General features: G+C 36.6%; 4 protein-coding genes across 7 annotated transcripts; 3 read left to right on the top strand and 1 right to left on the bottom strand.

The window, feature by feature from the left end:
* The first annotated feature begins 348 nt into the window (after positions 1-348).
* On the top strand, positions 349-3,579 carry LOC113304232. 4 transcript variants are annotated; one of them, XM_026553293.1, is made up of 2 exons: positions 349-475; positions 2,881-3,579. In XM_026553293.1, the coding sequence occupies exon 2, from the start codon at positions 2,908-2,910 to the stop codon at positions 3,304-3,306; it is 399 nt and encodes a 132-aa protein (XP_026409078.1). In that variant the 5' UTR covers positions 349-475; positions 2,881-2,907; the 3' UTR covers positions 3,307-3,579. The 4 variants fall into 4 exon arrangements, with proteins under 4 accessions (XP_026409078.1, XP_026409079.1, XP_026409081.1 ...); XM_026553294.1 differs by having other exon boundaries at positions 365-475; positions 2,855-3,578; XM_026553296.1 differs by lacking the exon at positions 349-475 and adding an exon at positions 2,637-2,771.
* LOC113304229 (pentatricopeptide repeat-containing protein At3g04130, mitochondrial-like) lies at positions 360-2,760 on the top strand. Its single transcript, XM_026553289.1, has 2 exons — positions 360-475; positions 1,120-2,760. The coding sequence occupies exon 2, from the start codon at positions 1,137-1,139 to the stop codon at positions 2,730-2,732; it is 1,596 nt and encodes a 531-aa protein (XP_026409074.1). The 5' UTR covers positions 360-475; positions 1,120-1,136; the 3' UTR covers positions 2,733-2,760.
* Positions 3,580-4,923: 1,344 nt separating the features above from the next.
* On the top strand, positions 4,924-6,378 carry LOC113304230. Its single transcript, XM_026553291.1, has one exon. It carries the CDS (start codon positions 5,152-5,154, stop codon positions 5,803-5,805), a length of 654 nt encoding a protein of 217 aa, XP_026409076.1. The 5' UTR covers positions 4,924-5,151; the 3' UTR covers positions 5,806-6,378.
* A 98-nt stretch (positions 6,379-6,476) lies between these two features.
* On the bottom strand, positions 6,477-10,709 carry LOC113304231 (rRNA-processing protein fcf2-like). Its single transcript, XM_026553292.1, has 6 exons — positions 10,611-10,709; positions 10,236-10,499; positions 10,070-10,130; positions 7,167-7,244; positions 6,916-7,028; positions 6,477-6,828 (listed from the first exon to the last, which is right to left on the bottom strand). The coding sequence occupies exons 2-6, from the start codon at positions 10,445-10,447 to the stop codon at positions 6,714-6,716; spliced, it is 579 nt and encodes a 192-aa protein (XP_026409077.1). The 5' UTR covers positions 10,448-10,499; positions 10,611-10,709; the 3' UTR covers positions 6,477-6,713.
* Positions 10,710-10,803: the final 94 nt, after the last annotated feature.

The following is a 10,803-nucleotide window of genomic DNA, read 5'->3' as shown; positions in this document are numbered from 1 at the left end:
GTAATATTGCAGGAATTAACATGGAAGGTAGAGTTAGCTTGTCCCCCTTGTGACACAATCTCAGCCCCCCATCCGCTTCGACTTCCTTGACTAGGTTACTCATGAGGCCCGCTCGTAGGTTAGCACAACAACCTGTTCAATTAATGTAGTAGTACGTTGTTGGAGCTTAGCTTGTTAGGCTTCCAACTAGTTAATGTAATACTCTTTTATCTATAAATAAAATAAAATTCAGTAAAAAAAACGAAGAAGAAAGTCTTTGGGTTCGTGGCTTCGTGCCTTCGTTGTTTCCAATGTACCAGAACTAGGCCCTTAAGTGAGTCCTTGACCATGCCACCCCAGGACACCCCGGCAGATTTAGGCTACACTCGGATCATCTTGTTTCTTTCGACTCTTTGTTAAACCCTTGTCTCTCTCTCTCTGAAACCCTCAGTTTCTCATCGATCTAAAGGAGAACCCTAACATTTTATCAAATCAGGTATCTTTCCTCTGTCTCTAATCATTCTTTCCCATTGATTTCTCTTTTCTGAATTCCATTAATCTTTTTTGCTTTTGATTTATAAATCTCTTGATTGATTGGTATTTTTATCATTTTTATGTTTTGATTATTAGGTTATCAAAAAAAAAAAAAAAAAACTCATTGATTAAGTATTTCTTGTTATTGAAATTAGGGTTAATGTTAGCTTGTGCCATGTTTGGTTCAGTTTCAAACAAATCAAATAAAATCAGAAAACTAAGGTCATTGGTGCTTTTTAAGTGATGGTTTGTGGGATTAATAAAATGTTATTTCTAGGTTAGAAGGTAGTGGAAATTGATTTTTCATTTTTAGGCGTATATAGTGATCTGTGAAAAACATTAGAGTGGGTGTTCATTATCTTGGGGGATGCTTGAACCCCTACTGCTTTAGTTCTGTGCCGTATAGTAAGGGAATGTAGTTTAGTTGTACAAATTACGTGGTACAAAATTTTAATTCTAGGCGTTGATTGAATGTAGTTTAGTTGTAAGGGAATTTGATTATTCATTTTAGGGTAAAATCGGTGTTCTGCGTAAAACGTCAGTTAGGTATTCTTTAGGTCTTGTCAAAGTTGAGATTCTGACAATTCGTTATCTTGGGGGATGCAGGAAACTAGGAAAGCTTAATGTTTGAACCCCTTCTATACTGTCGCCGCGCTTCCATGGCCCTGCGGCGAAGGAATTGTTGTTTTAGGAGTATACTTTTTGTGGTACCTTCAGTATCTCGTGTGTATGTTTCTAGAACATATGTGTATTCCTGTTCCTTACCTTTTCTAGTGCCTCCAAGTTCTAGTGCCAGACATTACCACTTTGTACAAGATCCTATAGGTAGTCGAGAAACACAGGATTCGGAGTCTTATCTAGGTTTACTAATTTCTAGAGTACGAGTTGGAAACAATGAGGATGAGGTTTTCCAGTCCCTTCTGCAAGATCACAGATGCGTTAGTATTTGTTTGTCGAAAATCCTGGTTGAAAGACTACTTAGGAGATTTGAGGATGATTGGAAGTCTGCTTTGGGATTTTTCCGATGGGCAGGGATGCAAGCTGATTACAGCCACACTCAAGAAGCCTATGATAAGATGGTGGACATATTGGGTAAAGCAAAGCAATTGGAAACGATGTATCTATTGGTTGAGGAAATGAAGGAGAAGAATTATGTCACGTTGAATACAATTGCAAAACTCATGAGAAGGTTTGCTGGTGCAGGGAAACATAAAGATGCAGTTAAGATGTTTGATGACTTGGGAAGATTCGGTTTGGAAAAGGATACCGAGTCCATGAACTTATTGCTTGATACCCTTTGCAAAGAAAAGAGAGTTGAGCATGCCCGTGGGATATTTTTGGAACTAAAGAAACATATCTCCCCGAATGCTCACACCTTTAACATTTTTATTCACGGCTGGTGCAGTGCCAATAGGGTTGATGAGGCAATTTGGACCATCCAAGAGATGAAAGGGCATGGCTGTCTCCCCTGTGTCATTAGTCATTCAACAGTTATCCAGGCTTATTGTAAGCAATCCAACTTTAGTAAGGTTTATGAGTTACTGGATGAGATGGACACTCAGGGTTGCTCCCCGAATGTCGTCACTTACACCACTATCATTCATTATCTTGATAAGGCAAAAAGATTTGATGAAGCCTTGCAAGTTCGTGAGCGAATGAAACTGACTGGATGTAAACCAGATACGCTTTTTTACAATACGTTGATCCACGTGTTGGGAAGAGTAGGTCTGTTACAAGAGGCGACTCGTGTTTTTGAAGTTGAGATGCCCATGAACAGCATTATTCCAAATGCTTCTACCTATAATACTATGATCACTATGTTCTGCCATCACTCTCAAGAACAAGCTGCTCTGAATGTTCTTAACAATATGGAGAAGTCAGCGCTCTGTAAGCCTGATCTTCGTACATTTAATCCATTATTAAAAATGTACTTCAGAGATGGAAAAACAGATTGTAGTTTGAATGCGTTATTGGATGATATGACCAATAAACACTATCTAGGTCTTGATCTTTCTACTTCCACACTCTTAATTCATGGATTCTGCAGAGCAAACAAACTTGAGAGAGCTTATCAAATCTTTGAGGACATGATAAAACAAGAAATTACACCTCGGTATCAAACATGCCGTTTGCTTCTTGATGAACTGAAGCAAAAAGACATGCATGATACTTCTGACAGAATAGAGAGTCTTATGAGGCAAATGAAGAAATCCAATTAAGAAATGTGATGATTTGCTTGGGAAGACTTGAGTGCTCATGTAATTATATTGTTAACGTTAGTACTTTTCTGTTTTAAAGCATCATCATATGATTAGGTTTTTTCACTGTTTTCCACTGACAGATTCTTCTGCATCTTTGAACCAACAGTCCTGCTGATGCTGCAAGGATAAAAATATGGCGATGAATTGCAGCAGATCTCTCAGAAGCCTCATCCTCACAAAGGAGGCAATTGGGATTGTTGGTCAGAGAACATTCGCCGCAGGTGCTAAAGCCAAGAAGAGTGGAAAAGGAGGTGGTGCAGGTGATGCTCCCAAGGCTTCAAGCCTTTCCAAAGAAATTAAATCTACTACGGTATTTTGTGGCAACATTCTCAAGGAAGGAACAGATCCTAAGATTCTAGCTGACTCTGAATACCCTGATTGGCTGGGACACCTGCTGGACAAGAAACCTGCATTGAGTGAACTACGCAGGAAGAACATAGAGACTCTCCCATATGATGATCTCAAACGATTAGTTAAGCTGGATAATCGTGCACGAATCAAGGAAAACAACTCTGTCAAGGCCAAGCATTGAACAAGATCTGTAAGACGTATTTTCTTTCCTCCGTATTTGATACTTGACAGTATTGCACGTCCTGGCAGTCATTTTATAGATTTTATCGTTTTGAGATTTATGTTATGTTACACTGCTTTGCCATTCTGGAATATGGTCAGCATTAATTGAGAAAAACTGTAGACAAAATCTCTTCTGATTGTTACAAAGAAGACGATAAATTGTCTTTGTGAATTACTTCTGAAATGGTTTCTGCAGCGCCTAAATAACATCCTCTGTGTGTTTTTTGTTTTGTTTTCCTGTTAGTTTTGCACCTGGTAAGTTATGGCCCTATAATTTATCTTCAAACTGTGTACCCAATGGATCAATTGCACTGTGTTCCGTATATTATCTCAGTTGATCTCCACGCTGGAAGACTGGATCAAAGGGTTGATCACTTTTGATTGGTGGTGCTCCACAAATTCCACGGTCAACTCAGATGTTCTACGGGGCCATTGTGCACGATAGGGGTCATATTCATAGCATTTTGCATTTCTCGACAAATTCAATCTGTTTCGCGGAAGGAAGAACAGTGACGCGATAAAGGCCTTTTAAGTTAAACCCGACAACCCGAGCCCGGGTTGGATATGGTCAATCAGGAGGGGAAGATATCTTCAGCTGGCCACTAGACAACCATGAATAGAAAAATGAAAGCCGACCACACAAAAAGAAAAAGATAAACAAAGCAAAGAAAGATGAGATTGACATAAAGAAATATTGATGCTGCATCACACAAAAATATCCAGACTAAAGTACCCTCCCAACACTTGCTTTAAAAATCCAAAAAGTTAAGATATTAGTTGAGTACTCTTTTCAAACTCGCTTTTTTTGATTTTTGACTTCCTACTAGAAGAAAAACCATAAGCTAGTTTGAGAGCAAAATTGGAAAATGACTTCTAGAAACACTATAATATTTAAAGTCTTCATGAAGTAATTTCATTTTTGTTTCTGATTTCTGAAATTGATTTTGCCTTTTAATATTGAAAGAACTTAATCAAGTCGAAAAATTAGGAGTTAGTTCGTGAAATCACTTGGCCGGTATGCTAGAAATTACTTTTCGATTTTTGAAAATGAAAACGTTAATTTGGGAACACAATTTCCGAATAACTTTTAGAAATATCCCCTTAAATCCATTAATAAAGTCTAATGGCTTTTAAGTCATTCGAAGTTGAAAAATTAAAAATAAAACAAAAATAATAATAATGAAGAATATTAGGTTTGCAGTAGGTGAAGGAAGACAGCTCAGACTAATCAATCACTTGACCCAATCCTATTCCACATAGACGTGAATCATATCTCCAGTACCCTAGTATTTCTAAGCAACATCCTCGTAACACCTCCACCGTCCATCCCACCCACTAGGTCCTCCATTCACATCCAACGATCAACAATCCCTTTCAATGTGGTCCCCACATCCAAAACGCGCAAAGGCCAAGAAAACAAACACCGTTTAAACTAATAAACATTTTCCGTTACTTTAAAGCTAGGATCGAAATAATCAAACGAATAGAATCTAGACACATGTCGAGCTGCCGAAGAAGACTGTTATCTTTTTTTTCTCTCTTTTGAATTTTTCTGAATTGATAATAAAATGGCCATTGGAACCTCCAAAGAAATGAAGGAAAAACAGCAGAGCAATAAGAAAAAAAAACATCTTTAAAGAGGAAGAAGAAGAAGAAACAGGGTTCATAATTCAATTCAGAATACACCATTAGAAAACCCTTTCTTCCTTTCTCTCTGTTTTCTAGACAGACATCTCTGCAAATTTTGTATAGAAAATATATATTTTTTACTTTTTTTCATTTTCTTAGATTATTATCAAGAAAGATGGGAACAGAGATTTTAAGACCTCAAGATTGTTTGATGAGAGTACCATCATCCACAGCATCAATTGTCATACCTCGTAGTAGAAAACCATCGTCTAATTCTTATTATTATTCTTCAAATCCTAACCCAAAGTTTTACAGGAAAACAGAACAGAGGAAACAACCCCAACAACAACACCACAGATATTTTTCTCAATCTGAAACATCTGTGGTTAAAAATGGGGTTCGATCATCATCATCATCGCCAAAACTAACTCCATCAACATCACCTGCAACAACAACAGGAAAATCTGTTGTTAAAAATGAATTAACAGCCTCTGTGACTATATTGAAAAGAGGTGAATCTTTAGATAATATTAACAGTAAGAAAAAAACAGAGAAATTGAAAATCAAAAGGTCAGTTTCTGGAGATTTGAGCAGTGGGTTTTCTTCATCTTCTTCTTCATCATCAGGATCAGAATCTTCATCAGATTCAGAAAGAGGGGTAGTTAGATCAGAAGTTTATGCTGGTAATGCTTTTTATTTATCTCCTGCACCTAGTTCATTACCATTACCAACTTTTTTTTCAATTAAGAAGGAAGGTGGTTGTGGTGCTTCAGCAATTATTGATGATTCAGCCACTAAGGATTTGAGACGTCTTCTTCGTCTTGATTAAAATCATCAAAAAAATGAACTAAAATTCTATGATTAGATGATCTAGATCATGGTCAAACATTTAATCTGGTTTTTTCTTTTGAATTTAATGTGTCTGAATTTTCCATGATTTTTTTAAGTGGAAAATAAAAGATGCAAGATTCAAAGAAAATTTATCTTTTATGTTTATAATCTGCTAAGTAAATTTGGAGGAACAACATCTGGGATTTTCATAGAAATTTCATCAAGGAAAATTTTGAGAAAGAAAGGATGAATTTTTCTTAGTTACTGACGATGTTGAAGATGGAAGAAAGATGATGGAAAATATGTAATTGATGGAGTAATTATTAAATGGAATTAAGGGGCTTAAATTCTGTAATTCTGCTCTGTTATCTTATTATTATTATAGGGTTTACTTATGGTACTGTAATTTTGTTTCTTCCCTAAAGTGTTAAGGGGTTAAAGTTTAAGATCAGAAAGAAATCAGGGAAGATGAAGGGGATGATGATGATGGTCTTGTATCTCTGTTTTTTTGCCCTACACATGTATTATTATTAAGTGGTAATTAGTTGATAATAAAATCTTATTTATATTAGAAGGGTTCAATGGAAATATGATGTATCAGAGATTCATAGGAACCTATTATCTGTGCACATAATCTTTAAATCATCTATCAGACCACAAAGAACAACATGATTTTTTCATCGATATTCCTCATTTTACTTTGTTAAAACAGAAAGCATCAACCATTCTTAACAGGCCCTGTTTCTTTTTCTTTTTCTTCAAAAGAAATAAGAACAACACACGCACACATAAAGATCTAGCTTACAGTGTTTTGTTTTCTCTGAAACGAAAGTAGACTCAGAGTTATACTTCTCGAATAAGGAATTTACTTACATGCCAGAATACATGTAGGTGTACAGTGTGTGATCAGTTGCCGCCCCTTCTCTGTTTTGCTCTCTTCCATGACTGCTTTCCCTTAATTTTCCATTTGTCAACCCCAGGGACATTATTCTTTTCCTCAATTTCTCGAACTTTACGTTTCCTGCAAAGGGACATTATAACTCTTATGATACAAGTGTTAAAGTGAAAGGAACATGGTGCATCAGAAGACTCTTGCTAATGGTCTAACCTGTATTTCTTTAAGGCATTATCATGAAGAATTTCTTCTGCAATGCTTCGCTTCCTCTCCTTCTTAGTTAACCTGTCGTAGAACTCCGTTGGAGACTCAACAACTGTACCCAGCTGAGTGGTAGAAATTTTCAAGTTAATATAGTGTATATGTATACGATGGGCAAAAACCATTCACATAAGCTTAACTGGAGGGTTTTATTGAATTGCAGGAGACTACATTTCCTGGTAACATAAGCAAAGAGGAGTTACCTGGAAATATTTGGGAAGCTCCTTCGACTTTGAATCACCTTTCTTGTAGTGCCTCTTAGGATCTAACACATGCCTTAACTGCAATATCCACAACCACAATTGTTAACAATCATACAGGGTTTGCAACTGAAGTGGGACGCTGGTTTGAAGTATTGTCCATATCAGCCATAACAAAAACATCTATAAAAAGTTGCAGATACAGGGAAGCATTTGAATTTCTAAATGGAAGAGAAACAGATGACCAGCACTGCATTTACCCGGGGTTTAGTTAATCTTACAAAAAGTATATCTAGTTGTAGTAGGCACACCAAAGAATTCAACTGCATAGACCTTGATGATCCACAAGAATTTCAATCACTTTTTTTCTGGGTATTAATGTGCGCAGCATAACAATCAAGTCGTTTTAAAGGCTATGGACTGGGAATCTAGGTAACATATACATTGAATCCAGATCCTCGTTACACTACAAATCAGCTCTTTTTCATATTCACAAAGAAACCTAAGCTTATTACAAAGAACAAAAGAACAAAAGAACAAAAGAGCAATCAAACAATGAACAACCACAGTAAAACTTGCAGAAGATATGAAGCAGCTAGTCATTCTAGACCAAATAATGATATCCCCACAATATGCAGAAGTGAGTCTACTGGATAACTTCCCAACAAAAGTTGATCTTGCTGTCTGTAAACTACTAAATAAATCCTGACATGCTAACACTCATATCAAACTTGCAGTAGTACTAATTCATGATATAATTTGCAACACATGATAGTAAAAAAAACAAGTTGTCATGGAGAAGAGTGGCACCTGCAGTTCTATTTAGAGAAACTGGCATATTATTATAATTATCATTATCAAAACCTTTACCACAACAACAGGGCATTTCAAGCTCCTGAGTGACTCCAAACTTTTTAACTTCATGCTAACAGCAGTTACATAACCTGAGACACGTCTGTTGCATTGGTCACCCTAAGCCTAACAGAGAACTTCAGTTGAAGGCTTTCTTGATGCAAGGGGAGCATCAACCCAGTTGAATCAACATTGCTAATAGGGGGTACCAGTTTACTGAGGAGGGAACCGAATCCCATATAAGACGAACAAAATAATGCTTTGGACTATATGAGATTTGGTGCCCTTCCTAATAAACTGGTACCCCCCATTAGTAGCCTTGAATTGAATAGACCACTCATACAAGATGTACATGACATTCTATGAACTTCCACTGTGACTAATAACCCAATAAAAAAGTAAAGCACCCTATACACACTGACATTAGAGTGTTAACAATTGGAACTTAGAACAGCCTCATGTACCACAAAACAATGGTATACCTAGAAGAAGAACTTATGTGCCAGAGAAAATAAGTTCAGTTAAGGCTGATTAGTGACTGTAGCTTGGAGTTACAAGATTTTTCATAGAGGACGACAGTAAGTCCTACTGCAGAGTGAAATAAACCTTTAAACCATATCTAGCACTGAGATTAGAATAGATAATGGCAAGGTTAGAGCCCCATCAAAGTTCATTTAGAGTACACGGAAATTTTGAAATTGCAACAATTCCTCTGTATTGACCACCACCATCTCTTCCAACAAAATGACTAATCCGATATCCCAAACCACGAAGTGGAAATATAGAACTCAAATAGTCATGCTTAGGCAAAATAAAAGCAGACATAACTAAAAATTCTCAAGCCTCAACAAACAAAACTAAACTGGTAGCTAGAAATCAAAATCCTTAATATAGAACTCAAATAGCCATGCCAGTAAAACACCTACACACTATTTATTCTTTCAGAAAAAAGTCTCACACCTTCAATCCAGCAGAACTTGGAGACAACTTTTCTTCTCCTAGTTAGAAAACACAATTTTACAATGACGAAAAGCACGTCACAATGAAGAATATATTCTTTCTCATAAAATGAATATATCAAGCATGTAAACTCTCCTAGTTATTGCATAGATAACCGATGCACTTCAAACTATTCCACAAAAAACAAGTAAGTGTCCTAGAAAGTAGAATTCTCCTTTTGCATCCCGTTGCAATTAAACAAATACAAGGACTCTCTTTTAGTTTAGCATACAATTGTTTGGTTGTCTAGAATGTTATGTTAATTGCAACAGGTGAGAAACTCAACCTTTATCATGACAGAAATGCTAAACGTACCATGGAAAAATCCCACAAAATCTCCCGACTCTCACATACTTGTGGGACCCGCCTCCCAAAAATGTAGCCCCCTGCTAATTCTAGTGGGCGGCAGGGCCTAAAGTCTGTGAGAGTCAGGATTTTTTGAGGGATTTCTGCTCGGTATGCCTATCACTAGTCTTATTACAAAGTCTAAAGTGCTGCTTATAGTTACCTAGATTCTCACTGAGATGACAGATTCACAAACAGATATTCACCCATGATCCAATACTAACTAAACATCAAATGATCTACGAAGATAATCTGTGAATTGCAGAATGTGGCACGTACATGATCCACACTGTTGGACCAGGCATTCACTCCCAAAAGTGTTTCCCATGTGTGAACGCATATGGCGAACTATAAATCAGTTCTCTTTGATCTATGCTAGCTTTAATGATTTATCTAAAGCCATCTATGCAAGAGTATAAAATTGCTAGTAAATCCTAAGATAAAAGTCCAACTGCTACAGCAAGAAGGAAACATCTTGCTTACATGTGACTTAAAAACATGTGAGTAAGGTAATTCCATCTGCTGGAGGAGTTGGTCTTTTATGAACCACATACAACTTAGGATTTGTCATCACAGCTCAATCTGAATATTCACCAACTTAGAATTCTACTTTTACAATCATATTAGGTATAGAGACATTTATTGGGAAAACAGCGACTCCAAGCAGTTTCTGTTTCATAACTTAAAAAAGAAAAACGAACATCGCATACCTTAATAATCTGGAAGTCATTCTTTATCTCAGGTGTGATAGTTTGAGCCGGCATATCAAACCTGCATTTGCACTCAAAACAAACAACCAATTCATTCATTTCTACAACAAAGATACCCCAATTTTACAACGGAGTTTAAAGAAGAGACAATCAACACAACACATACCAGTTTTTACCAGTGGTGTCTTTGAGTGATTTTTTAACCAATTTGTTCCTCAACTTTGGATCAGCAGGTGGAACATATAGTCCATCAATAAGTTCAGTTTTGGGTTTAGGAATTTGTGGCACAGATTTTGTAGAAGAACTAGTTGCAGCACTAGTTCCAGAAGATTTGAACATAGACAGATTAGGTTCCCATGTAAGACCAATTGATGACATTTTTCTGTCCAAAAACCAACCTTGCTTGATAGTGCAAGTATGGAATTCTTCCCTGAAAAGGTAGAGAAGAAGAACAGATTAAGAATTTAGATTTAAGAACAAAAACAAGTCTTAATCGATAAATTAGAAACAGTTAAAGAAGGATTTTATTGTCTCTGTGTACCTTAGTCGTTTTCCTGTATGAATCCGGCAAAGGAAGAAGATGGAGGATTCTCAGGTATCGCCCTTCTTCGTCTAGACAGTACAGAGAGAAAAGATTTAGGGTTTTGGATTTTTAATAATCTTGATATTAGGAATTTTGTAGAAGAAGAGTTATTTGGGCTGGGCCTGACTAACAAAGCTGTATTCGAAAGGCC

The sequence above is a fragment of the Papaver somniferum genome, chromosome 8 (assembly GCF_003573695.1).
Source record: "Papaver somniferum cultivar HN1 chromosome 8, ASM357369v1, whole genome shotgun sequence".
In the NCBI taxonomy this organism is placed as follows: Eukaryota; Viridiplantae; Streptophyta; class Magnoliopsida; order Ranunculales; family Papaveraceae; genus Papaver; species Papaver somniferum.
Note: the sequence above shows the minus strand (reverse complement) of the source record. Positions and strands in the feature narration are given on the sequence as shown.